Source organism: Amblyomma americanum, chromosome 7, assembly GCF_052857255.1.
Source record: "Amblyomma americanum isolate KBUSLIRL-KWMA chromosome 7, ASM5285725v1, whole genome shotgun sequence".
Lineage (NCBI taxonomy): Eukaryota > Metazoa > Arthropoda > Arachnida > Ixodida > Ixodidae > Amblyomma > Amblyomma americanum.
Genome location: NC_135503.1, coordinates 96,215,659 through 96,241,260, shown reverse-complemented (window position 1 = coordinate 96,241,260; position 25,602 = coordinate 96,215,659). Strand labels below are relative to the sequence as shown.

The window sequence follows — 25,602 nt, the reverse complement described above, 5'->3', positions numbered from 1 at the left end:
GTGTGGTGGGTTCTTACTTTCTGGATACGCCTCGTACTACTCTGCCTTTACTTGACACTGTGCAGAAAGATGCATGGTGGGCAGTTGTCATCTGGCAAGACAAAGTGATCCATGCATCATTGGTGTATTGCTACTGAACTTTCCTTGCATGTGCTGATCTGTGGCCGAACTGTTCAGTATGTCGTTTCTGTTGTGTGTGCTGCTGGTTTCACTCCACCATTTTTAATCTTTTGTAGCAGGACTTTAATGGCCTCATCTGCAAGTTCGCTCTGCCAGTGCTGGTATTCAGACAACGCACACATATCCACTAAATGGTGATATCGTCAAGTTCAATCCTCACTAGCCAAAACATTGACGTAGTTGACAACACCCACTACATTTTGCCTAAACTTTTTTTTTCACACTGGTTAGGCATAACGGGGTTGTTAATATTACCAAGGCGTTATGGATTCAGATTTCATCGATTTCATGTTATCTTTTCGTCTAGTGTGTCAGATGGTCTCCTGTCTAAAATAATTACTGTTATTTTCCTTCACTTGCAAGACAAAGCCTTCCTTGGTATCAAAGACTGTCATCCTCTGTTGTATTAAATACATTGAGAATCTCAAACAATGCACATGAGAGCCATGTTGAACTGTAGGCATAATGCTTCATTCAACTATAAACCTATCGTATAATTATGTGTAAATTTCAGAGGCCTCAAAGACCTGCAGAATGACACCTGTAAGTCACCCGCCGTGGTGGTTCAACCCGTGTGCTGTGCGATGTCAGTGCACCTGAAAAGATCCCCAGGTGGTCGAAATTATGCCGGAGCCCTGCACTACTACGGCACCTCTTTCTTCTTTCACACCCATCTTCCCCTCTTCTCTTACAGCGAGGTGTGGGTGTCTACAGAGATTTGAGACAATTACTGCCTCATTTTGTTTCCTCAAGATTCAATAATCAATTTTTACAACTGTAATTTTATTGTGCTTGATGAATCTCAGCATTTCCGGTGTGTTCTGCTAGACATTGGTATTTTTTTATGAACCATGTAGCAGCCACTTTATGTAGGTGCTTCTGAAGAGGTGCTGAGCCATGCTTGACCCCGCTTGTCTGTGTGCAGGTACCCGCGGGTGTTCTCGGTGGGCACCCAGGGCATCCGCACATACAGCCCGCCCACCATGGAGGTGACCAACCAGTGGAGTTACGGCGACTTCCTGCGTATTCAGCCCCTGGGCCCGAGCCACGAGTTCTCCATCACCTTCCGCAAGGGCAAGAAGGGCGAGAACAGCATGCGCTTCCTCTCCGAGCACCGCGCTGACATCATCACCCGCGCACTCGTGAGTCCCCCTGCACCCACTTTTCTAATCTGTTCACTTCTTTGAACAGGAAAGGCAAGAAGAGGTTGGGAGAGGTTATTCTCTTAGTCATTCTCCGTTCAGATTCTTACCCTTAGGGCAGGTCTGATGTGTCAGAATGGAATGGGTGCAAGGAAAATGAAAGAAAAAACAGTCATGAGCAGGAAAATATGGGAAGGAACAAATTTTTTTTTCTCACAAAACTGCATAATTTCTGGTTATTTCACCACCTATTTGAGAATGCCTTTCGGATAATGTACACCAAGAAGAAAACAGGTTGGAAAACAGAAAGGACTGTGCTTGTTAGATATGACTGTGGAGTAATAAATAAATGAAGGCTCAAAATTTGTTCCCTCTTATATTGCTCATGACTGTACATGTGATTGTTCGTGTATATACAAGATTGGTTTAGGTTTCATGAAACATGCACTTACACAGGCACCATTAATGGCCACAGAATTTCTTACATTTGTGTAGTGCTGGCTGAAATTTTGTAAAAACTGTGTTTATCTTAAGTGAATGCAGTTGTCACATCTGACACCACTGCCACCACTGGAGCAGGCCACTATTAGCAATGCTTGTTACTGGCATTTGTAATCAAATTGGAATTGCTTTTATCATGAAAAACTATTGCTGTTATTCACAGTGATATTTGAAAGGTTTGAAATGATTGCTCATGCAACTCTACCTAAACGCCCAGGAGCTCAAACTTTCTCTGCGGTTGTGTCATTGCAGGATTTCAAGCATCTGTTTGCTGAGCCATGCAAGGAGACCATGGTGAGCAACATAGCATCCAAGTGTGGGCTCTTCCGGGAAATCTGTCAGTTTACGTCTTCAAGCAGCATGCCTCGATGCCTTTTGCTGAGCCAGTGTCAAACATTTAGGAGTGGGTTACTTCTCTCAGCGACAACTTTGCTTGGCAGTGAAGAGAAAGGTACAGGTACAAAGCGTCTGAAACTGCGTCTTGGCTTGTTCACACTTAGGCAGCGAGAGCGAGCAGGATCCACCATTGCGGCAGATATTCCACAAAAATACCCAGCGGAAAGCGAGATCAGTTCAGGACTGATTTCTGCCGCCGAAAAAACTCTGCCTATTTCCATCGGCCAATAGGACAGCGGAGAAGTTGTTCCCATGGTGACGTCTATGGCGGCGCATTTCGAAGCAGAACCCCTCGCTTCGAACTGAATTCGTTGTAGTTACTGCGTTTCTCAGTACGTTCACTGGCCATAAATGGGACACTGGTCTTTCGCTTCGTTTCATCTCGCCTATAACAACATATGAGTGATAAATTTACAGACGACTCGCAGACGGCAAGGCACTGAAGAACACCTTTAATGCGAGAGCTCTCGGTCGAAGCAGTGACGTGGTGGCCGGGAAGTGTCAACGAGGGAGCATTTCGACACTGACGGATTTTCTCGCTCGTGTCACTGAATGCTCAATTGTGAACAAGCCGTCACTCCGTGATAGATCGGGTGCAGGCCTGCCGCCTGGCAGAGTTGCTCAGTGCACACTGGATCAATGATGTAGCTGGCATCACCTATGGAAGCTTTTTGTAGCCATACGATGCTAAAAAATTTGTTGTAATCAAATTTAAAATGTGCAGTTATGCTTTACCTCTGTTCTTCTAAGAGGAAACTAATAAATGCAAGAGAGAACTATACAGTCGAGCCCACTTATAACGAACCAACGGTTACGCGGATAGTGTTCGTTGTATACAAAGTTTGTAGTAAATTGACTTCCTGTAGAAAAAAACCAGCGAAAAAAGACGCAGGACCAAGAGAAGACACACAGAGACTCTCGCCGGACTTTCAACTGACTTATTATTGGTTCCACCACGTATTTAAAGCTACAGTTAAAACTCGATTTAACGAAGTTGAGGGGAGCCGTGAATTATTTCGTTAAATCGAGAACTTCGTTAAATTGAATGAGGCATTTCTTGGGCACATAATTCAGTACATTCGATTACAGTAAAACCTCGTTAAAACGTACCCGCTTAAACAGTACTTTCGTTTTAAAAGTAGTAAAGTCAAGTCCCCGACTGAGCACCCATTGAACATAATGCATTTTGCATCCGCATAAACCGTATCAGCTTATCGCGGTCGTATCGGTTAGCACGTACCATTTTCACTTTTCGTCGCACTCGCGCGTGACGAATTCACGCCGGTAGCACCGACCCAAAAGACGGTTCGGCTAGCGGCGCAACAATCTTCCCTAAATACCGCCGACGGGACGGCAAGCCACACAGCTTATGACAGATTGGCGCCAAAGTTGGTAATCATACAACTAGCGCAATCTTTGGGGGTCCGTATGGTCATCGTCATGACCCCCCGCGCTACTTTCGAGTGGGTAGCGCCAACACCACGACCGGCGCCGCTAGCGCGTATGAAAAGAAAGAACAAAAATTCTTACTCGACAAGAAAGGCCCGAGGGGACTACAAATTTATTTTCCGCCAAAGAAGTCGGTGATCTTTGCCTGCGTGCGCTTTGTGAGCAACGGCCGCACCGATTTCTCGTAGGTCTGAAGTGCGTCCAGCGCGTCTTCCGTCCCCTCGTGTGCGCCGGCGAAATGTCGCAGCAGATCGAGAGCATCCATCACCTGACCTGGTGTCAGCACGGGAGCTTCGGCACCTGCAGGGTCGTCGGCAGCGTCTTCAGCCGTCACTCCCTCCACGCTTCCTACAAGCCGCAACATATCGGCATCAGTCAAAACTTGCGTTATGACTGCGTTTGCGTCGGCGTTCACGTAGTCTGAGAAACTTATGCCTGTGGGCACTTCATCCACTGAGCGAAGGTGTTCCCAGGCATCTTCATCCTCGTGCACGGCGCTCGCGCAGTCTGGACCAGCTTCGGCAGTTTCAGGGCCTAGTGTACCGAAACCGGCAGTCCTGAAGCAGTTGACAATTATCGACGGCCTCAATGCTCTTTAAACCGCCGCCACCATCTCAACCGCCATAAAAATATCTATTTTCGTCTCGCGCTTCAGCTTCAGGTTGAGGAGAACTCTGTTGACGACGCGACGCTTGTATGCGCACTTCACGCTATTAATTATCCCTTGATCCAAGGGCTGAACCACGGACGTTTCGTTTGGGGGGAAGTAGCGGAGCTCCACGCTGGTCAGCTCGACCTCTGCAACGTAGTGGGCCGTGCAGTTATCCAGCAACAGGCACACTTTCCTTTTCTGGCGACACATGTCGCTGTCAAATTCCTTCAGCCATGTAGCGAAAATGGCACGCGACATCCACGCCTTTGAATTGGCAACGTACTTCACAGGAAGCTTTTTGGTGCCTTTAAAACAGCGCGGCCTCGCACTCTTTCCGATGACAAGCGGGTCTCGTTTGTCGGTGCCGTCCATGTTGACGCACAGCAAAAGAGTCAGCCTTTGTTTGCTGTGTTTGCCGCCGTGGCACGCCTGCCCCTTCAGGGCGAGTGTTTTTTTAGGCAGCATTTGGTAGAATAGACCGCTCTCGTCGGCGTTGTAGACGTCGCTGGGGGCATATTTTCCCAGAATGTCGGGCACGTTTTCAGACTGCCAGTCGCCGACTACAGCCATGCTTACGCTGCTCGCTTCACCGCTAAGCACTTTCCCGACGATGCCGTGTCGTTCTTTGAAGCGCGACAGCCAGCCGGGACTTGCCTTGAACTCGTTGTCGCCCAGCAAGCACGCGAAAGAGCGAGCTTTTTGTTGGAGCAGGTCTCCACTCACGGGAATACTATTCTTCGCCCGCAAATCCATAAACCAGGCGAAGAGGGCCTCTTCCATTTTGCTTTGAGGAGTGGTCTTCAGCGTTTTTTTGCGCGAGAGATTCCCCGACGAAGTGGTGCGGAGGATGTCATCTTTCCCTTTCAATATTGTGGAGAGAGTACTCGCTGGAATGCTTGTGATGCAGCCACGTCACATTTCTTCTGTCCACTTGTCACAGCACGAATTATTCTGCTTTCTCGTCCAGGGTAAGCCTTTTTCGTTTCTTGCAGGGCTCCATCTGCTAGTCAGGAGGGTTAGCGGCGCGCTTGCTCGCACACACCACGTCCGCGTTCATGATAGCAAGGCTAGACTGATGGAGGCCTAACAAGCTGAGCTTGACAAAGACGTGCGTTCAAAGGCACGGGGAAATCCGCACAAGAGCGAACACAGAGCACAACACACAAACACACACAAAAAAAACACGCGAACTGCAACAGCGCCATCTATGAAATGTGGCACGAAACTTTTTTACTGCTGGCGCCATCTCGTGAGCTCGACTCAAAATTAAAACTCGTTTTGCACCGCGCAGTTTGAAAAAAAGCGACGGGATGAAGATGCTCCGCGCTGTTACCGCTGACTCGCAATCAATAAATTTTGGGGTGCTGTCTACAAAATAGACCAAAAATTAACACTTTTTCACCTTTATTTCTCGAAAAAAGGTTCGTTAAATCGGGACAGATCACGGAATCGGTTTCGTTATTTCGGGTTAGTCAAAGCATTGAACCCTATGGGCGTCTGAGGGGGAATTAGGATACCTTCGTTAAATCGAGATTTTCGTTAAATCGGGTTTCGTTAAATCGAGTTTTGACTGTACTACTTGCACACACGCACATGCATACCACATTCATCAAAGTCAGGACGTCCTTACAAACCAGATAAAAAATGGCACTCTTTGTCAGTGAGAATAACAGACGGGTCGCTGATGCAAACACGTTCGTTCTTTTTGATTAGAAACGCTTCTAACAGTTCGCGCTGGTGCCTTGACTTCCCGCGGCCGATAATGGTAGTGCTGTTAAGCAAAGCTGAGCACTTTTGGCACTCCTTCACATGTATGGGCAGGTTGCTCCCTGTACCAAAACACAGCGTTCTGCCATGTTCCCTGATTCGCTCGTTCAAGCACTTCCCCGTCTGCCCTATGTAAATTTTTCCACGAGATGTAGGGATAGAAAATACTACCCCACAGCACGCTTCGTAAACTTTGGTGTTTTGTTTTGCAGGCAGGTTCTCGCTGAGAGTTGGAGATGCAGACGCAAAGACTGGAAAGCTTTCGGTGGGCCGAAAACACCATATTCACTCCAAATTTTTGGGAAACTTTTTTCAGCCGATGTGAAATTCCATGGTAGTAGGGAATCACCTTAAAGTTTCTTGTCCTCTCTCCTGGGTGCTCGATATTGGCAGGAGGCTTCTTCATTTTTTTCCCCAAAGTTTCAGCGACTGCCAACAGCAACGAGCAAGGAAAACCAGATGTCTCTAGTCGGACCACCTGCTCGGCAAGACTGCTGCATAGCAGGCAGGCAACTTTTTCTCAGCGCATTTGAGAAACACAGGTTGGCAATGCCATGTTTTACCAGCTTCGAGTGAGTGGAAGCATAAGGCAAAAGTGCCTTTTTAGACCGAGGAGCATACTTCCAGCAAATGTGTCCGTCAGCTAAAAACTTGAATTCTAAATCTAGAAATCTAATGGTGTTGTCAGAGGGTAAATATTTGGTGAAGACCATGTTGTACGAGCACGGTGACAACTATGTTGTACAGAGGCAGGGCATCTGCATAGGATCGAGTGTAGCGCCTGTGCTGTGTAACGTGTTTTTGGCCAAGTTTGTTTCGTCGTTGTGGAAAGCACTTCACGACAAGCATAATGTAAAAATTTTTAGATATGTGGACGACTTTTTAATCATTTTAAGCTTATCAACTGACCAGCTAACCCGTGTGGCGGACCAGATCTTAATGTTTTTAGTGCCTGTTCCAAGAACATGGTCTTCACCAAAGATTTACCCTCTGACAACACCATTAGGTTTCTAGATTTAGAACTCGAAGTTTTTAGCTGACGGACACGTTTGCTGGAAGTATGCTGCTCGGTCTAAAAAGGCACTTTCGCCTTATGCTTCCGCTCACTCGAAGCAGGTGAAACGTGGCATTGCCAACCTGCGTTTCTCAAATGCGCTGAGAAAAAGTTGCCCTGCTATGCAGCAGAGTCTTGTCGAGCAGGTGGTCCGGCTAAAGGCCTCTGATTTTCCTTCCTTGTTGCTGTTCGTGGTCGCTGAAACTTTGGGGGAAAAAAATTAAGAAGCCTTCTGCCAATATTGAGCACCCAAGAGAGAGGCCAAGGAACTTTAAGGTGATTCCCTAATCCCATGGAATTTCACATGGGCTGAAAAAAGTTTCCCAAAAATTTCGATTGAGTTTGGTGTTTTCGGCCCACCGAAAGCTTTCCAGTCTTTGTGTCCGCATCTCCGGCTCTCAGCGAGAACCTGCCTGCAAAACAAAGCACCAAACGAAGTTTACGATGTGTGCTGTGGGGGTGGTATATTCTATCCCTATTTCTTGTGGAAAAATTTACATAGGGCAGATGGGGCAGTACTTGGAACGAGTGACTCATGGAACGTTCTGGCCATGCATGTGAAGGAGTGCCAAAACTGCTTAGCTTTGCTTAACAGCACTACCATTATCGGCCGCGGGAAGTCCAGGCACGAGCGCGAACTGTTAGAAGCGTTTCTAAATAAAAAGAACAAACGTGCTTGCATCAGCGACCTGTCTGTTCTCACTGACAAAGAGTGGCATATTTGATCTGGTTTGGAATGACGTCCAGACTTTGATAAATGTGGCATGCATGTACGCTTGCGCAAGTAGTGGCTTTAAATACGTGGTGGAACCAATAATAAATCAGTTGAAAGTCCGGCAACAGTCTGTGTGTCTTTTCCTGGTCCTGCATCTTTTTTCGCTGTTTTTTTCTCTTGAACATGTACCAACTCGTCCAGCAATTCATGCTTCCGGACTTCTTATATTACTGCAAAAAATACTGAGTCCGGCAAAAGTGGCGTTTAGTATTTCTTTAAAAAAGGGAGTTATGTGCGTTTTTTTCTTCAAAGCAAACCCAATTGTGACACTTTCGAACCGCTAGAGTGATCATGTCCTTGCGCTGAGACCTTTCTGCCGACAATCTTATTTAGGTCTGCTATGATAACTAATCACAGCTGAAGGATTAATTGCAGCTGGTGGCAAATTGGCCTTCTTAATCTGAATCCTAGCGGTCGGAGAGGGCTCATACTTCGTGTACACTGGCTTCGTTAAAGCATTTCTTTGAGACGTTCACGTCCGTACCAATGGAGGCATTCCAGGAGACATCCAACCAGCTGTGCATCAGCTACGCGTTGCCACAAATCCAAATCCACATGCATTTGACCAAACGTCCTTTCGAGAGCACCGTCTGTCGTTCGTGCGCCCACACATCGACGAAGGTAGCCCAGCGCACGTGTGCACAGAACTTATTGGTGGCACCGTCAGCAGTCTGCGCATTGTCTGCGTGCAGTAGCAGCACAAAATTCGGGGAGCAGTGACTTAGGCAGGCGATGCACACCAGTTGACCAACGAGGTCTGTAAGGAATTCAAACTTCTCAAGTTGTTACTATTGGTTGCTCCCGACCATGCGAATTAGCTTCGCTTTCGATGTTGCCCTCTTCTCGTAGCTTTGCTGATGCTTTGCCCTGTTGGCAGACATGCATGGAACGAGCCACCTTGGCCATCGCAGAGTGCTTGGCTGGCGGTAACCTACAGTTTCAATACTGCCTATTTCACTTTCATTGCTTTTTCGGTTCATCATGTTCTTTCCAGAGTGGTGTCATGGGGCCTATGGGACACTCTTTTGTCTCGGCGCTTCATGGAAGTGCGAGTTTTTAGACTGCGAGAGAGATTTTTAGGCGCCTCCTTGTTCACTATAACTGAGTGGTGCTGTGTAAGCTATTCGTTGTATCTGAGATGAATTGCCATTGCCCTAATACAAGCTGTGACTGTAATGCTGCCTTCGTTCGTTATAAGCAAGCGTCCATTACATCTGTGGCCGTTATAAGTGGGCCCGACTTTTATGGGCTGCATAGGAAGAAAGGGTATACTTCAGCTCTGTACTGTTTGCTTCATTGCCAAGAAAAGTTACTGTGGCGTATACAGTCATGTAAACGCATTGTAGATACAGGGGAAATGAGTAGCGTCAAAAATTGGTATGCAGAACCTTAATAGAGATCACTAGTTTATTCGTTGGGAAGGGGACAGGTTTGTGCAGATTTCTCAGAGACATGCAAGGCAGCAGCTGATTTGCAGCAAATATTGTGCATTTGTGGCCTGAGCAAAAAAAAAAAAGGACAAGATTTGTGACCCTGCGTAGACTTCGAATTCAGAGCTGTCTTTGATGTATGCACATACATTTCGGTGAAATGTTTGGTCCCAAATCAGTAATTATGTCCTCTGTTCTTGCCCCCATTTAAGATGGAAGTGGTATGCTGTGGCATCTTTAACAGAAGCAACAATTAGTAACAAGTAGAGATGTTTTTGTTGAATTTGCCAGTATCAACAAACTCATAGACTGTGTATTATTTTTTTAATGAAGAGTGCAATGGTACCCTTCAGCATTGTTTGTAAAAGTGTGGGCGTATTCTGTGTTCCAAATGCTTGCGTGCCACTGCACGGTATCAAATAATCCTTCCATAAGTCATGACCTGCAGAAACTATAAGAAAGTTTCAGTTTGGTCTGTATGCAGCACTGTTTTGGGCATGGTGTTCTGAGTAATATTACTGTGAAATGTTTTTGGGATTGACTTGCAATTGAGTATGTCTGGGTTTGACTGTGCTTCGTTGTGCTTTTATCAGCAGATGTAACTGTGAGAACTGGGTAAAGAGGTGCTGACGGGAATTAAAGCTTGGATCAAGAAGATGTATGTGCTGTCATATAGAAGTGAATGGGAAAAAATTCTCTGCCAACACTGCGTTAGTGTTCGACTTAAGAGCGTTAGCTACAGGAGCTTCAAGTGTTTCCATCGGTGTGTTCAGCAAACGTGGAGAAGACCAAATCCAAACATCCGCGGATGTTTCCACATCCCTTCTAAGACACAAGCAGCGCCATCTGCCTCATGGATTTTGCACTACTATTGCGATTTACAGCCACCTTCGCTGCATCTGGCATATTTACTCGTTATATCAGTTAATAAATTTAATAAAAGTGTGCATCACAACACGACGAATTGTTTGACACCATCCGGAACCCCCTGCTATAAACGGTTCGGCCATAATGGCCGTCTGAAGCTCGTCGGAATGCATGGCTTGGGGGCGGAAAGGTCGTCTGTGCAAATCCCACACATATTTTGGGTTTCATCTCAATGAGTAATTTTTATCCTCCGGAACATGCCAAGCCATTTGACACCACTTTGAACATTCTGCGTCAAACTGGTGGCCCCCAAATGTTATGCAAACGGTGGTCCCTGGGGGGTTCCACTTCGATGGCCGCTATACTGGCACATACAGTATTATGCATCTTTATCGTGAAAACTTTTCTCGCCTCAGCTGCTGGCTCGTTTAGGCTGAAACTGCGCACAGAACTTGGTTATTGCGGTAACTTTGTCTAGTAGTAAGTTTGTCAAGAGTACTTACCTGGTTCAGCCACGCATGATGCAAACCGATAATCGTGTGCCTCGAAATCGACAAACCGAAAGCCGCAAACTCTGGGTTTTCGCTGAAGTACGATAGTGGCGCCATCTGTTGTTTGTGTAGGAAAGCGCCACGACACGGAGGGCGCCAAGGTCAGCATTACAAGCTGCGCATGTCCTTTGATGGCGCCAATGCCGCCCTTCGCAGCAATCCGGCACTGGCGGCTTTTAGTTTGTCAATCTCAGCACAGACAATTACAGAGTTGCATCATTCATGGCTGAATGAAGTAAGTGTCGTCGTAAACCTTTGCTACGAGACAAAAGTTACCATAATACGCAAGCTCTGCGCTCAGTTTTACCGCAAACGAGCCAGCGGTTGAGGCAAGAAAATTTTTTGAAGTCTTCACGATAAAGATGCACTATACTGTATATAATGGATTGAAACTGTAGGCATCACTTGAGGTGCCAAGCGCCTGCTGATGGTATGTTATATAGTGTGGTCACATGGTTACTGTTTTGGTCAATTTTTCCTCCATTGCAGACAGACGCGTCCTTGACAAACGTAAGTAGTAAGAGCTTGCGCTCTTAAAAGTGTATGATGGGAGGCTGGCTCATTGGAGAGCACTTTCGATCACATTCCTAATTTTGAGATGGTGGTCGCTACACTTGGCTCATTAAGCTATATACGCTAAGGCCTTTAGCGCTATCATGCATTCGACTCCCGGTAATTCTAACTTGGAGGGGACCAAAAATTTCTTCAAGTTAATGGGAGCATTTTTATTGCGCTTTGCATTGGCAGTACCAAAGTTGCAGTTCGTATTTAGCAAGTTCAAATTAACGAGAAAGTCCACTGTATGTGCTAGCAATTTATACATATTGTAGAAGTATGGCATGATCTCGGAGGCCATTGTTGCACTATTGGTAGTTCACTGCACATGCACGACGTGGCGCCAGCAACGCGCGCCCTGAGGCCGCACCAGACGCCTTGCAGCTGTCGACCGAGTCGGGTGGCGCGCAATCTCCCTCCTAGTGCTCACTTCAGTGGAGTCTCAGAATGTGGGCAAACGCAAGTACTTAAGATCTTAACCACACATCAGTGACACAAGCAGCAACACCGCGCTAACGGCTTTCGCCTCACCACACTTTAGTTGAACAAAGTGCCCTCCTGGATTTTTGAATCCAGAATGTGTACAACATGTAAACTATACTGGCGAGGTTTCCTAAGTCAAACAACTGTACCAGGACCCTTGAACCACGAAAAAAATTGACATTTGTTTCACCACAATCACTGGTAACTTTATGGTTTGTGAAGTGTGCAACTTGGCCCTCTTATGGAGAAGGAGAGGATGAGAGAGAGGGGGGGAAACAGTGGCCACCTGTGTGCTTGCTTTTGCTTTGGTAGTGTGTTTTGTCAAAGCTATGGCCCGTATGCATTGCTCAGTTTAGAGTTTTGTATACTATTTTTTCTGGCTGTGTGGAGCCGTAAATTCTTGTTAAAAAAATGTCTTGCACTCACTGTTTGGAATCGATAACATTGCTCAAGCTCGTTTTTGCACTGGGCTTTGACCATCACTCACTCAAAGCAAGTCATACGATACACTCAATGGTACCTGAAGGTCTTATTAATAAGGGGCTTTGCACAGGGCACCTCAAGCTCTTCCAACTGCATTGTAGCCTTTTTTCCTGTTAACACTGTGGTCAATTACAGATTCGAACCACATTTCACGACTTGGCGCAACAAGCTGTCATTGTAGCATAACTGTCGGGCACAGAAGCTTGGCCACAAGAAAACCTCGGCTTATTTTGACCAGGTTTCATCTCGGGAATGAGCAACAGATGATGAACAAAAAGAGCAGTGTACTAGAAACAAAATTCCTGTCTCTTGGTTGGTTGTAGGTTGTTGGCTTGTGCTAGCCAGTTATGAAACGCTCATTCGAATTCGCCTGCATGATTTGAAGTAGTAGTAGTTTCCGAGGGGCTGCACCTTCGCATTTGTTTTATTGATGTACCACACATTGTCTGCATCGTGCTAGTAGCATTTCTTTTCAACTAGTACAGGCACCGTATGTATACATGAAAGGTACATTGTGTAGCATATGCCAAACCACTTCTGCACATATACAGAAATGGCTTTGAATCTCTTCTAATGAATTTTTTTAATGCAAGCAAAAATAGACAACCTGGGAAGGAGCCGTCGCGGTGGCTGAGTGGTTATGGCGCTGGGCTGCTGGCCCGAAAGACGCGGGTTCGATCCCGGCCGCGGCGGTCGAATTTCGGTGGAGGCGAAATTATAGAGGCCTGTGTACTGTGCGATGTCAGTGCACGCTAAAGAACCCCAGGTGGCCGAAATTCCCGGAGCCCTTCACTGCGGCGTCTCTCATAGCCTGAGTCGCTTTGGGACGTTAAACCCCCATAAACCAAACAACCTGGCAAGACTCTTGAGAGGAGTTGCAATGATGTGCTGCATAGAGTGGCATGGAATGGGAGGAGTTCCTTTCAGTGTTTCAGTCTGTCTGGTGCAAAGTGCATTTTCTTGTATTCACTGAGGGCCGTCAACAGTTATCGGTTGTTTCAGGAGCTGTTATTGCAGCCATCTTGTCATGTTGGTGTTGGAAGAGGTTACTTTAAAGGCTTCCGCTTGTCTGATATGAAATTCATTTTCTCATATTCATTGAGGGCCGGCCGCAGTTATCAATTGTTTTGGGAACTGTTATCACAGCTGTCTTGTCATGTTGGTGTGTGCGGTCGGTGACCTTTGTCCTGACCTTGCATTGGTGGCCTACTTAGTGCTTCCGGGCACGCAAGCTGCACTGGTCGGAAGAGGAGGTCTCTGTGGAGCTGGAGCTGACCTGCCAGGGGCTGGTGCAGCGAGACCCCTTGCGCAAGGGCCGCGCCATCTGCACGTACCTGTACCGGGACCTGAGGGGCATGGCTGCCCTTGCGGACATGCCGGGGGGCCTGGTGCTAGCCACTGGCCATGAGCGCCTGGTAAGGAGGAGCCTTTCTCTCTCTTTCTTTCTAACATGCAATCAGGCAGCCACATCTGCCAAGAGAAAGAACACACATTGCCGGTTGCTTGTTACGTAGTTCACATCATTGTTTAGCCCTAGAATGAATGTATTTTTGAATTTTTCCTTGTAGCCAGATGGCTGTGATCAGGTGGATGCTAATGAGTAATTATTTTCTTAATTGATATAATTTTATTTGCCCCATTTTGAGCAGTGACTCACTAGTACAAGCATTAATGGTGCACAGTGATGCCTGAGCAAGTCTTGAAAAAGCTTGGAATGAAATAATTATGAAATACTGGCTCACACCTCACCACTTGCAAAGTTTCTCGCAGGCCTCATATTTTAAAAGAAGTGCCATGCTGATTAGCTTAGAATATGGAGGTCTGGAGGATTTCATGTCACCTTTAGAATGCCATCTCTATCTCTAGGTGTGTCAATGGCATATCACAAATGTCTCAGTTAGCACGTGCCTACCTATCATTGCATATGAGGCCGAAGGGGTCTTGCGTAAAGCAGCCATAAACTACAGCATGCAATGGAGGAAAACTTCACTGGTGCTCTTAACATGTAGATTACGACGACGTGGTGATACTGAAACGGCGGAGCATGTGACGAGCATGCTTGCATTTGCTCTGTTGTAAGCGGGCACTAAATGCACGAGGTTTAATGGAAGCTAAGTTGGGAATTTAATATGACAATGTTCTAAGCGAAACTACCACATAAGCGAGTACACCTTAGCAAGGTTGGAAGCCTAGACTCCAAGGGCACTTACTAGGCATGCATATGTGCCACTTGCCTGTGTGCACACACGCATGCCGGGAGGTCTGCTCATGTGTGCAGTGCAAGACACGAGCAGGCTGTTAGGATTGGCGCCAGCAGGTCTCGAGATTTGCCACCGAAACATCAACTCTCGCCATGTGTCAGCGTGGTGCCTTTACCGTGCTTCGCCCGGTTGTGGCGTAGGACCAAACGGGAAGCGGGATTCTGTGAAAATTCCCTTTCTGGATTCCTCCGTCGCCGCCGCCACCAGCAAGCGGCCGTGGCCATCTCCAAACCTTCTCCGCGCTCACTAATGGCACAACCAATTTTGGCTTCCCGGGATCCGAACGAGCAAGAGCTCAGGGTGTGGAAATCAATCTTTTTGGAGGTCTTCGGGGCCTCTCGTTCACAGCAGTCGCCTCGCTAATGGCACAACCACTTTGGATTATCTTCAGAAGGGACGCTCTGGCTTTGCGCCTTGGCTTCTTCGAAGCAAGAATACGGTTCGCCGACCGTGGGAGAGTTGGCGGACCAGCTGATGTCACCTACCAGCTCAGCGGTGTCCCGACCGCATCCCCCTCTCTCTCGGGCTCAACTTATGCCAGGGGCGTGTCCATGTGTGTGGAGGTGTCCATTTGTGCGTGCGAGTGAAAGTTTTCGGCTGCTCCTACCACGGCGAGGGCATCCCCAACCTGGGGAATTTAGGGAAGACGAAGTGTATAAAACTGGACGGCGGATGCAGTTGAAGAGCTCACTTCTGAACTCACATGCTTGTAAATATGTAATTAAAACCAAGTTTTTTTTCTCCACTAACGTATTCCTTCACTCAGTGGCACTCCTGTCTGGGTCGGAGCGGGCGTCGTCTTGACCGAGGTAGCGTCGAGAAGCGACACTGATTTCCACCTTCTTCAAGGCGTGAGCGCGGCACCTAGATCTGTACATGGTTCATATCAAGACTTGCGTTGCTGTCCCACACACTCGCTGGAAGCCGTTGCCTTTATTTTATTTCACTATTTTGTATTTGCTTTATTGCCTTCTTATTAGTGGTTTTCTGTTCTTATTGGTGGGCTCAAAATTTCAGTCCCGCAGCTCTTGCACTTTCAATTAGCAGAGGTATGGTTTTTTAATGTGCTTGAGGAGGAGTCGATGGTTATTGCAGCTTTGTCACTGTCTGTGCTCGAGTTTTTGCGATTGCTCAGGGAACGAACGATGTAACCCGCAAAAGCAGTAATGGCCCCAGCATCAGCAGTTATGCAGTTTCCAACTCCTGTTTTGCGTAGGGGATGGAGTGTTGGTCGTAAGCACGGTGGATTTATTTTATCCAATTCATTTTGTTCTGGCTGAGAGATGGCGGTTGGAACAGCTGAGTGCCTATTTTGTATTGTGGCTCACCAAGGGTTCTTCTGGCTTGTAGCTTGCAGACTGTAGCTTGTAGCTTGCAGAAGGTAGCTTGCAGACTGGGATATATAATAGCTTTGTGCTGACTTGCTGTCACTCCAGCTTTTAGGCCAAGCTGGCATAGTAGTTAGAGTGAAGGAGAAGAATGAAATAGTTAATGTGCCTCAGTTCTCGCATGCCTCACATGACCTCGACCCTATTGGAGACATTTCGGCCGCCTTTGTGCTGCTGAAACTGAAATTGAAACTGCATAGCAGAAGAAAATAAATTGGTACATAAACATAAATAAGTACAAATATAAAAAAAAAATGTCGGTTGATTTTGGTAAATAGGGCAAATGCGGATATGTGCGCTAGCATCATGTCATTTGTCAGTTGGAGCTACAAGGGGCTACCACCTAATTACCACCCCAACTTCTCCCGTTTATATACTGTGCAAGCATCATTCGAGTCACGTTCTCCTTCTAACTGCTGCTACTCATTCCGCTTAGCCCGGTGCGCTTAGGGGCGGTGCCAACTAGTTAGCGCCCCAGGTTCTCATCTGGTTACCACCGGCTACAGCTTGGCAAGTAAGCCACCCAGTGGGCAGGTGAGCAGTGGCGCAGTGGCACATGGCAAGGTGTTGCCATCGGTGGCACTTGGGTTGCTTGGGTTGGGCTGCGACCCAGGTTGCTCTTTCCGAGCAGCCTCTCATGATTAAATTGCTGCCACCAGACACGGTGGGGAGGTTGCTCACCACCCGATGGGCAGGTGAGCAGCCTTCCGCAAAACCGGCTTTAGACAGACCGGTCCAAATGCGGGGGATGGCCACTGTAAGTACTAGGGCACTAAAACTATGGGGACACTTAATTAGATTACAGGTGGGGGAGGATGCGATAGCATTAAAACCAGTGAATTTTATGACAGACCACAATGCCGGGTTTTTTCTGTGATGAGGCTTCTGTTTGCAGCGATGCAGGTGTAGAGAGACGGCGGAGGGTATCAGCTGTGTATTGTCACGAGACCTGATAACATAACTGTCTCGGCAAATGAGCAAATTTTGGGACGGACTACAACGCTGCGTTTAGAAAGGAGGAAGTGGGGAGCTGGCAGTTGTGGCAGGTGGCATGAACTGATGACATCATAACTTTCTCGACCAATCAGCAAATTTTATGACAGACCACAACACCGTTTTTTTTTTTGTGAAGAGGCTTTTAATGCTATCACATGTTTATATATTATATATGTATAAATAAATTAGCATGGTAATAAATTAGTACCAGGCATGGGAAAATTAGTATTAACTTCTTTCACATTGCTTCGTATAACACAAAATGAAAATTTCTTGTCCCTGCCCCTTTAATAAATGATAACTGTAAAGCCATCAGTATCAATGCTTCCTAGAGGCAAAAGGCTGGAATGCCATCATTTTAGTGGTGTGGAAGGTGGCTGAAATTGGTCATCATTGGTGGTGAAATTTTGCTGGGCTAGCATGGATCTCGACCGATGCCTGTGCTGGAAGGCTTGCTGACACTGTTTTTTCCCCCATTCCGAACAACAGCACATGTTTGTGGTGGAGAAACGGGAGGAGCTGATGAAGCGGGCTGTGGACTGGGCCAGCCAGCACGTTGGGGTCCAGCTTGCATTCCGCGAGCCACTAACACGGTCGGCAGCAAGGGAAGCTCGCCTCGGACGGTACAGGTGCGTTCTACTCCTGGGCTGGGACATTCTCTCTTGTGGTGTATAGACAGGTTGGGTTGCTGGCAGATAAGTTTCCTGTCTTGAATAAGCAGTTTCTGACAAGAAGTTGTTGACATATTTAACTGCAGTATTTATTTATCTGCCTCTAAGAGATCTTCTAGTCTATTCTAAGTTAGGCATTCCAAAAATAAAAAGAAGTCACAGTATACAGTAAGTACAACAAGCCTTATTTTCATATAGTATAACACGAATGCCCTGGCATTGCTCTTTGTATTCTTGTTGTTTAGTGCAGTTGCTGTTGTTCAAGCATTCGCGTTTTTTCTCTCTCTATTGGTTGTGCATTACTGGGACTGTCGTTCACTTCCCGCATTTTTTGTTGTATATTTTTTCTACCTTTTCTCAGCCATTCTTGTTTTTTATACATATTTTGTGACAGGTAATGTTTGCCCCGTGTAGCACAGTTTCTGTTTAGCAACTGTGTTTAGATGGGCCTTAAACTCGCAATATTTCGTCATGTTACACAAGAAATGTCAGTTTGTCTCATTTGGAACAAACTAGTAGGAAATGGAAAAGGCATCTTCCAGCCTTCAGGTGATTCTGAGCATGTTCTGAATATGCATTCTCCGTGCTTGCAGCTCTGACGAGGCGCTCACATCTTTGTGTGAGTTTGTGGTCCACAAGATTTCTTCACGTCACGAGGTGAGCTTAGCAACAGCCACACAACATGGCCATGCACATGTCTCTTCTTAAAACATTATGCATGTGAAAGATTTGCAAACTGAAGAAGTGAGTCCTGCACAGAGATTTTGAGGAAGTTATTTTGGATGGTACCTTGCAAAGACTGTTTTGAAATCGAAGGCTTGCTTTTTAGAAAGCTTGCCACTTCGTCATGTTTATATGTAACACCTCCCCAAGGACTTTGAGAAGTGCACTGTGCAGGAGGCCTTGAATGTAGGTGCTGCCATTGTTTTGATATTTACAGTTAAACCTGGATGTAATAAACCTCTATGAAGCTAACTGCTCTATTTTATGAAGTTTCTCAATTCCTCAGTGTCGCCCCCATTGAAGCGTGTGTATATGTTAACTCCATGTGACAAAGGTGTCAGATGACCTTGATATTACGAGCACTTCACTCCAACTATCTGCTAACTAGTACTACATTATTCGAAATTTTTCCAAACCACGGAAAAGTTTCATAATGATATAACACAAGCTGCCATGAGAGGGATGTCTGTCATCACTACGAGCAAACGCAGCTGAAAGGTGCTGTGCTTGAGCAAAATCTGTGCCTCTACGAGGCAGACACAGCAGTCCCCACAGCTATCGCTTTTGCAACATCACAACAAGTGGCACTATAACAGCTCATGTTTCAAAAGGTATACATTAGACATGCCAAAGTAAGCATGAAAAGAGCAGTGTGTGCCCATCGCTTTTGCTCGGTTGTTTGTGCGGTCCTGATTGTAAGCACCAGTGACCAGGCAGACCGAGAGAGGGGAGACATGCGAAGAGTGGGGCTGCTTCAGACTCCCCAACTCTCCCCAACTCTCCCCACCCCGCGTGTATCGGCATCGTGTGAGCCGCGGCAGGGATGGTGGGGGTTACTCCCACTGTTGCTTTATTAATGAAAAGAAAAAGGAATGCGGTCACTGACCATGTCATGAAATTCAAAGACGTTTCGGAACCTCGTACGGGTTCCTTGATCACTGAGCGGTACAAGAAATTGTCGTCACTTATATACGTAACAATATACGTTATATACGTAACATACGTAACATTACGTTATATACGTAACATAATACGTAATGCGACCGGGAAATATTTCTCAGTGTTTACGACTTCAAGTAATGGTGGTTTACTGGGAACGTTTACTAGGCGACTTCATCTGCAGTTATTTTTAATTTTTGCTTCTATTCTGCATTGTCGTTCCGAGTCATCATATGATAACTGCATATAACGAGAACCTGTGTGTACCGAAAAATTGCAGACTTTTCTCAATTTCGTTACATCCAGGCTTAACTGTACTTGATTCTGATACACATATTGTTTGTCTTTGAGTCAGAGCAAAGAAGAGTGGTGTGCATAACTATGGTTTTACGTTAAATTTCAAGGGCATACTATCTTTGGGCTCCGTTTTTCCAAATAAAAGGCATGCTCTAAACTGCAGCGACTGCAGTGGTCAGATTCATTTGCAGGCTGTTGTATAGTACTGCAGTCTGCAATAACTGTGACAGTGCTTTGTCATAAGTGGTGAAACTGTGAGGGCTCTGTATCACAACTGGTGAACTTCGCTTCGATGGCCGCGTGGTTATGGTGATCCTGTAGTCATGCTGTTTGTTCCGTCAGGACCCCGTGAGGAGGCTGCTGTGCTTAACAGAGAGCTGCCTGCTGGAGAGGGACCCCAGTACGTACACAGTGGTCACACTGAGGCCATTGGCAGATGTGAGTTGCCTTTGTTTCTTGCTCTTGTGCTCAGGTCTGATGTTTGTGGGCCACACAGAATGCGATGTTGCGATGAGAAGACAAGGTTGGTCGCCACTGTGTCACATGAGATGACATGTATTCATGAGAGTGTGGCCAATTTTGTCGTAGGTGCAGAAAGGCCTTTTGAGTTGCCAGCAGTGACCAAGGCAGTGAAGTGAAGGCCGTTTCAACCTTGGGGCTCCTTGTGCTATGTGTGACTGGCGAGTGTAATGTCAAGAACTTGGTTGCGATACAAACTGTAACTGACTGGTCAGCTGTGGCAACTTGGGGCTTGTTTTTGGTTTGACAGAAAGAGAAGGTGTGTGAAAGGCCTTAATGGCAGCCATTTGCCACTTTTGGGATTCCTCCTCGGCTGACAGAAGCCAAGGTGGCCTTTATTTGTCTACTTTCATAATGCTTGCATGTGTTGTTTGAATGCGCCCTATGCATACATCAGCAGTGCTTCATAGAAAGAGCTGCTCTGTGAATTTGGCTTGTTTGTGTCGGTTTTTTGGACTCTCTAAATAAAAAGATATTAACCTGGCCTCACTGTGCCAGGTACAGAAAGATAGAGGGCACAAAAGCAAGACCTTTGAGTTCCTCATAGCATACCTCTCAAAGTCAGTGGATCTTTATTTTGGAACCACTGCCTTAGGCAGTGGACCCGTGGTAGCCCGCTAACTCTCGAACACACTGAATTATAGCCAGTGTTCTTGTTGTTGTTGCCTCTGCAGGTGTGTCGCATCGTCCGGTCTCGGGACCAGGTGCAACAGTTTTCTATTGAGTATGCTCAGGGGGATGCACGCCACTACAGTTCCAGTGACCGGTGAGAGTTCCCGAATGGGCCCCAAGGAACTGCCATTAGGAGCTTTTCTTTTCCTTTAGACACTGTGAAAATAACAAACGGCACTTCGTCAAACTCTTGAAGTTTGGCTTTCATTTTGTCACTGGAATGGAATTACTGTATTTACACGCATAATTTGCGCACCCTTAACTTATCACCCGGGTTTACAAAAAAACATTTTTTACTCACATATTTTACGCACCGCGCTGCACTAGACCACCATCGTGCTTGCGGGCTCTACCCTATGGCTCTACCCAGTAGCATTCGGCTATTCCGCGTGTTTGTTCGGAAGGCTTTTTGAATCATTTGTGCACTGGGCGCTCATGGTGGTGTCAGAGGCCGCTGTTACAATCGTGGCGGCACTAGTGGCATCGCCACTCGCAACGACCAGCAGCACTTCCGGGGAGGATGGGCAGCTGATTAGAAGAGCCAACACCGCTGTTTGTTTGCCTGTTGCATGTGACTCGACTGCCGGCTACGCTTTTCTTGGTGGCTCTGACGGCTTGTGTTTGGTTGTTCAGTCGTGTCTTGCGATGGGATATCACAACTGTATGACAAGTTTCAAACTGCTCGTCAGCTCCTAATCACTGTGCGGAGCGGCGAAGCCAGCAAGAATTACCGCGTGCACACAAGTTTGCCCATAGACGACAATCGTTGTGTCGGCAAACTAGTGCGCATGTGGCTATTCTCGATGGCTTCGCAGCTTCACGTCGTGATAAGGCGTTGACAAGCAGTTTGGTCGACGCTCGTGCGGTACTGTTAAAGAATTGTGTGGTGCGGTAATTGATTTATTGATTCGCGCTTGCTATCCCGGACGAAGTTGCGAAAGCAAACATGCATGCACCTTCATGCCATCCCGCAAGGAAGGGGGGGGGGGGGGGGGGTGCGCGGCATTTCATTTAGCGTGAACTTTTTTTCGGGGGGCAGCCTGCGTGGGGTGCGGGTCTGAGTGCTCACGTATACAGAGCAACATACACTATACCTATATTGCGTGTTATGACCTTTGTGGAGTTTGTTAAGTCGCGCTCGCGAAATCCCCGCGTAATTTGCGCACCCCGTTCTTCGAGCCTGAATTTCTGAATACAGAGTGTGCAAATTATGCGCGTAAATACGGTACTTGCTCCTGGGAAGGTTTTCTGTGACTATTTAAAAAACATCTGTGTGCCAGTTATGGTCAAACTTATGTTTAAATTTCAAGAATGAGCATCTGCAGTGCAGTGGCGTTAGTCAGAGCCAACACAAATCTAGTGCACTGGAAGGAGTTCTCAGTGCGGAAGAAGGCAGCTGCACTTTGGGTAGCATAAATTTTGGCTCTGCAGAGCCGGGAGTATATGCAAGTAGAGGAACATATAATGTTCACATTTTGAGGGCTGGTATTGTCGGCTAGGGTTTTTATGCAATCTTATGAGCAGAATCCAAGAAACGAGCAAATGCAGATCTGCAACAAAGATGAAGCCTAAAGAGAAAATCTGTTGTGTTGCAATAGTAGAGTATATTCTGTGGGACATGAGCTCCAAAGAAGTGGTATACTGGAGGCTGCTTCTGTTTCATGACAGTTGGCACTGCTCCTCTTGTTAAGCCTCAATGCATCCAAAAAAAGAGGGGCTGTCTTGGAAGATGTGCCCAGTTGTCGCTGGCTGTGTGTTTGTGCAAAACTCATTCGAGCGTTTGCTTGGCAAACTTTTACCTGTTTACCTCTGAAGAAAGACAATGGGTACTGTAGCTTTATTCCAGAATGAATTGGGAGAAATGTCATAATCAAATAAAATCAAATCAAAGTTTATTCAGCTTCATTTGGTACATAAGTATGTATATAGCTCTTCAACCAAAGTACAAGGTGCTTGTCAATTGCCTGGGCAGCAAGGTGGGTTATTGAATGCATGCAGAGAATTTTGCACAAATAAAAGTAAGATGTACTGCTGCACGAATATTAATGCATATTAGTATTTATAAAATTATGCACACTTATTCTGAACTGGAAAAGAAAATTTGGATGCATGGAAAGAAAGAACGTCGTCTAAATCTTGAAATGAGTCGTATCAAAACACTAACGCTGACTGATGTTCGAGGAGCCTTGACCACTTTCTCCCTTAGGGATGCCTTGTTGGCCACGCTGTTGGACGGAGTGCGAGCGTCGGGCAATGGGGACGTACTGGTATCTGGCCAGCCAGCTCAGTGGGGTAGAGGCAGGCGGGTGGGCCCCCTGGGCTGCCCACCTGATGAGGACGTGGAGGCCACCTGCCTGCGAATGCTGCACACACCACCACCTGCTGGTATGTGCGACTACATTACATAGCACCCAGGGTAACCGCGTTTTCGAAATTCTAAAAACTGATATGGATATTACTTGCTGTGTGCTACATGCCTCTGATTAAAGGGCAACTGAAGAGGTTTTAGAATTCGAAGAGATTAAAAGGGCTGAATGTGTGAAACATGCAGTTAAAGCCTGCGAAATCATTTTGCCCTAGCACTTCAAATGGCGGCATAAATGCCGAATAATGTGGCTTCGGCGTTGAGGCGTCTCTGCAATGCACAGTGACGGGCAGAGGCCCAATAATGACGTCACGTATGATGGCGCTACGTTTCCAGAGAGGAAACAGTTGTCACAAAGCATTGTTTGGCAGCATCAGATGATGCACAGCCACTTGCGGGCGAAAGCAGCGGACATCTGAATTTTCGGGGATAATGATGTCACTACGAATTTCCTTGCACTTTCCCGATGCAGAAAGGAAAAGCCTGAACGTCATCACGGTTTTAATCGATGATTACTTTACTCTTTTAAATGCTAGTGCAAAAATACATTGCATGTTTTCCCTAAGCTCCATAGGTTCAGAGTCTTGAATAACCTCGAATTCTCAGAAAACCATTTCAGCTTTCCTTTTAATAAGGAGGCTAACTGTAATAGCCAAAAAGTGCTGTGCTGATACTGATACTACTCTGATACTACTCAGTATCAGTTAGCGGGCCTACTAGTGAGCATATCTTAGCTCTATTCTGATGTGCTTCGCCACTGAAAATGCTATATATTGGAATAAACGCTCTTCCAACTCAAAAAGCCTACTTTTAAAAATTGCAGGGCATCTTAGGTGAAATACACCGTAAAACCATGCAGGCTGTGTGGTTCTGTGCCAGCTATTGCATGCTCATTGTGTGGTTCAGTGGAAGTGCCAACAAGTTGCCACTGGCTTATCAGGATGGCAAAAAACAAAGGGCAAGGAACTCTGACCTCAGAAATAATGAGGCAGGAGCTGGTACTGGTTCTTTTGTTGACAAACCATTTTGCACATTTTCATTGACTCAAATTCTTTGAAGATTTTTTTCGTCTTCTTTTGGAGCCTTCTCCGCAATATCGCTTTGATGTGCACAGTTACTGTTCAAGGTAAGTGCACACTGCGTCATGCAGTTATTGACAGGCACCACCCAGCAGGGCTGTGCATCAGTAAATTCATAAGGAGAGAGGGGTACAGCCGTTTGGCTGTTGTGGCTCTGAAGGGAGGCTGCTGCCACCTTTAAAGGGCACCTTTTGAGGAGAGCACATCAACTCGCTCAACCACTGCATTGTGTTATGAACACCTGGCACAAGTAATACACTTCTATACGCATTAAAGAACCCTCAATCACGAATGAAAGTTGGTGAGCCCTTTCTGGAGGCTTTTTCATGCTCGCATGCTTCTGCCTATACCAGTTCAGAGATGGCTATTGGTTAGATTCTTTCAGACGTCAGGCAGCTACCATGGTCGCGGCCAATAAGCGGCCTAGCTCCGGCGGGTCAGGGAGCTCCATCCCCAGAGCAGTGAGGCCGGCGGAGGAGTGCCCACCTTTCAGTGTGCAGAAAGTGACAAGAGGAGAGCGAGAGGCGCGAAGATACTGAAATTGAAATTTTTACTACAGATAACTTGATTACAGATAACAGATATCAAAGTGCGTCAGAAAAATCCTAACTGGAGGATATTCATGAAGCGGCATCCTTTAACAGCGCAGGCATACCACAACTTTATTACCGTTAAAACCGGACTATAGGTCGGACCGGAATATAGGTCGACCCCCTCCAAACTAACCAATTTCTAAAAATGAAAAGATCTTTTTCAATGGAAAAAGTGTTGAAAGTCACCCTCACCTTGAAACAAATGCAAACCAACAGGTTGCACAACGGTGACAGTATTTATTTTCATTTAAATGCTGCTCATATGTACACCCGGCCAATTTTTTAACAGTATCGCGCACCCATCGACCCGCACGTTTGTCAGCACCTTATCATCATGGCACGGAGCGGCGAAAACAAATGAGATACGCGCATGTGTACACATGCAGTTACTCTCGCTTCTTTAGCCGCTCCATGCCGTGATCTCTACCGCTTTCACGCCGATGCATTCGGCAGTCACAGGCAGCGATCTTGCACGCAGCTCCCGGAAGAACTCCACAACCTTTCCTTTCATTTCTGGATGCGCTGCGGTCCACCCATGGAATGATGTTTTCTTTTGGTTGCTGCAAGTTGTAATACGCAGCTTCTGCTTCCGCCAGTACTGAATGCTCTTTTCAGATACTCCAAATTTGCACTGTGCCGCCAGGTTGCCGTGAGCTGCCGTGTACCCAGTTGCGTTTTTCTTGAAGGTGACGGCTTCCGCTCATTTTGAAACAAAATGCGAAAAAGCAGCCTTTAACCAAAATAGCTTTGCAACAACGGAAATGCAAAATGGAGGTGCCACTACGTCGCCACGCCGTGCTGCTGCTGATGGTGA

The 25,602-nt window shown here is 46.5% G+C and overlaps 1 protein-coding gene across 1 annotated transcript in view; it reads left to right on the top strand.

Moving 5' to 3' along the window:
• The window catches only part of LOC144099428 (dnaJ homolog subfamily C member 13-like), a 158,220-nt gene that overhangs the window by 8,262 nt on the left and 124,356 nt on the right, over positions 1-25,602 (top strand). The window contains exons 2-9 of the mRNA XM_077632721.1: positions 1,106-1,322; positions 2,076-2,117; positions 13,500-13,700; positions 17,420-17,559; positions 18,195-18,258; positions 19,903-19,998; positions 20,754-20,845; positions 22,958-23,136. Coding sequence (XP_077488847.1) covers positions 1,106-1,322; positions 2,076-2,117; positions 13,500-13,700; positions 17,420-17,559; positions 18,195-18,258; positions 19,903-19,998; positions 20,754-20,845; positions 22,958-23,136 — 1,031 coding nt within the window. The remainder of the gene's footprint in view (positions 1-1,105; positions 1,323-2,075; positions 2,118-13,499; positions 13,701-17,419; positions 17,560-18,194; positions 18,259-19,902; positions 19,999-20,753; positions 20,846-22,957; positions 23,137-25,602) is intronic.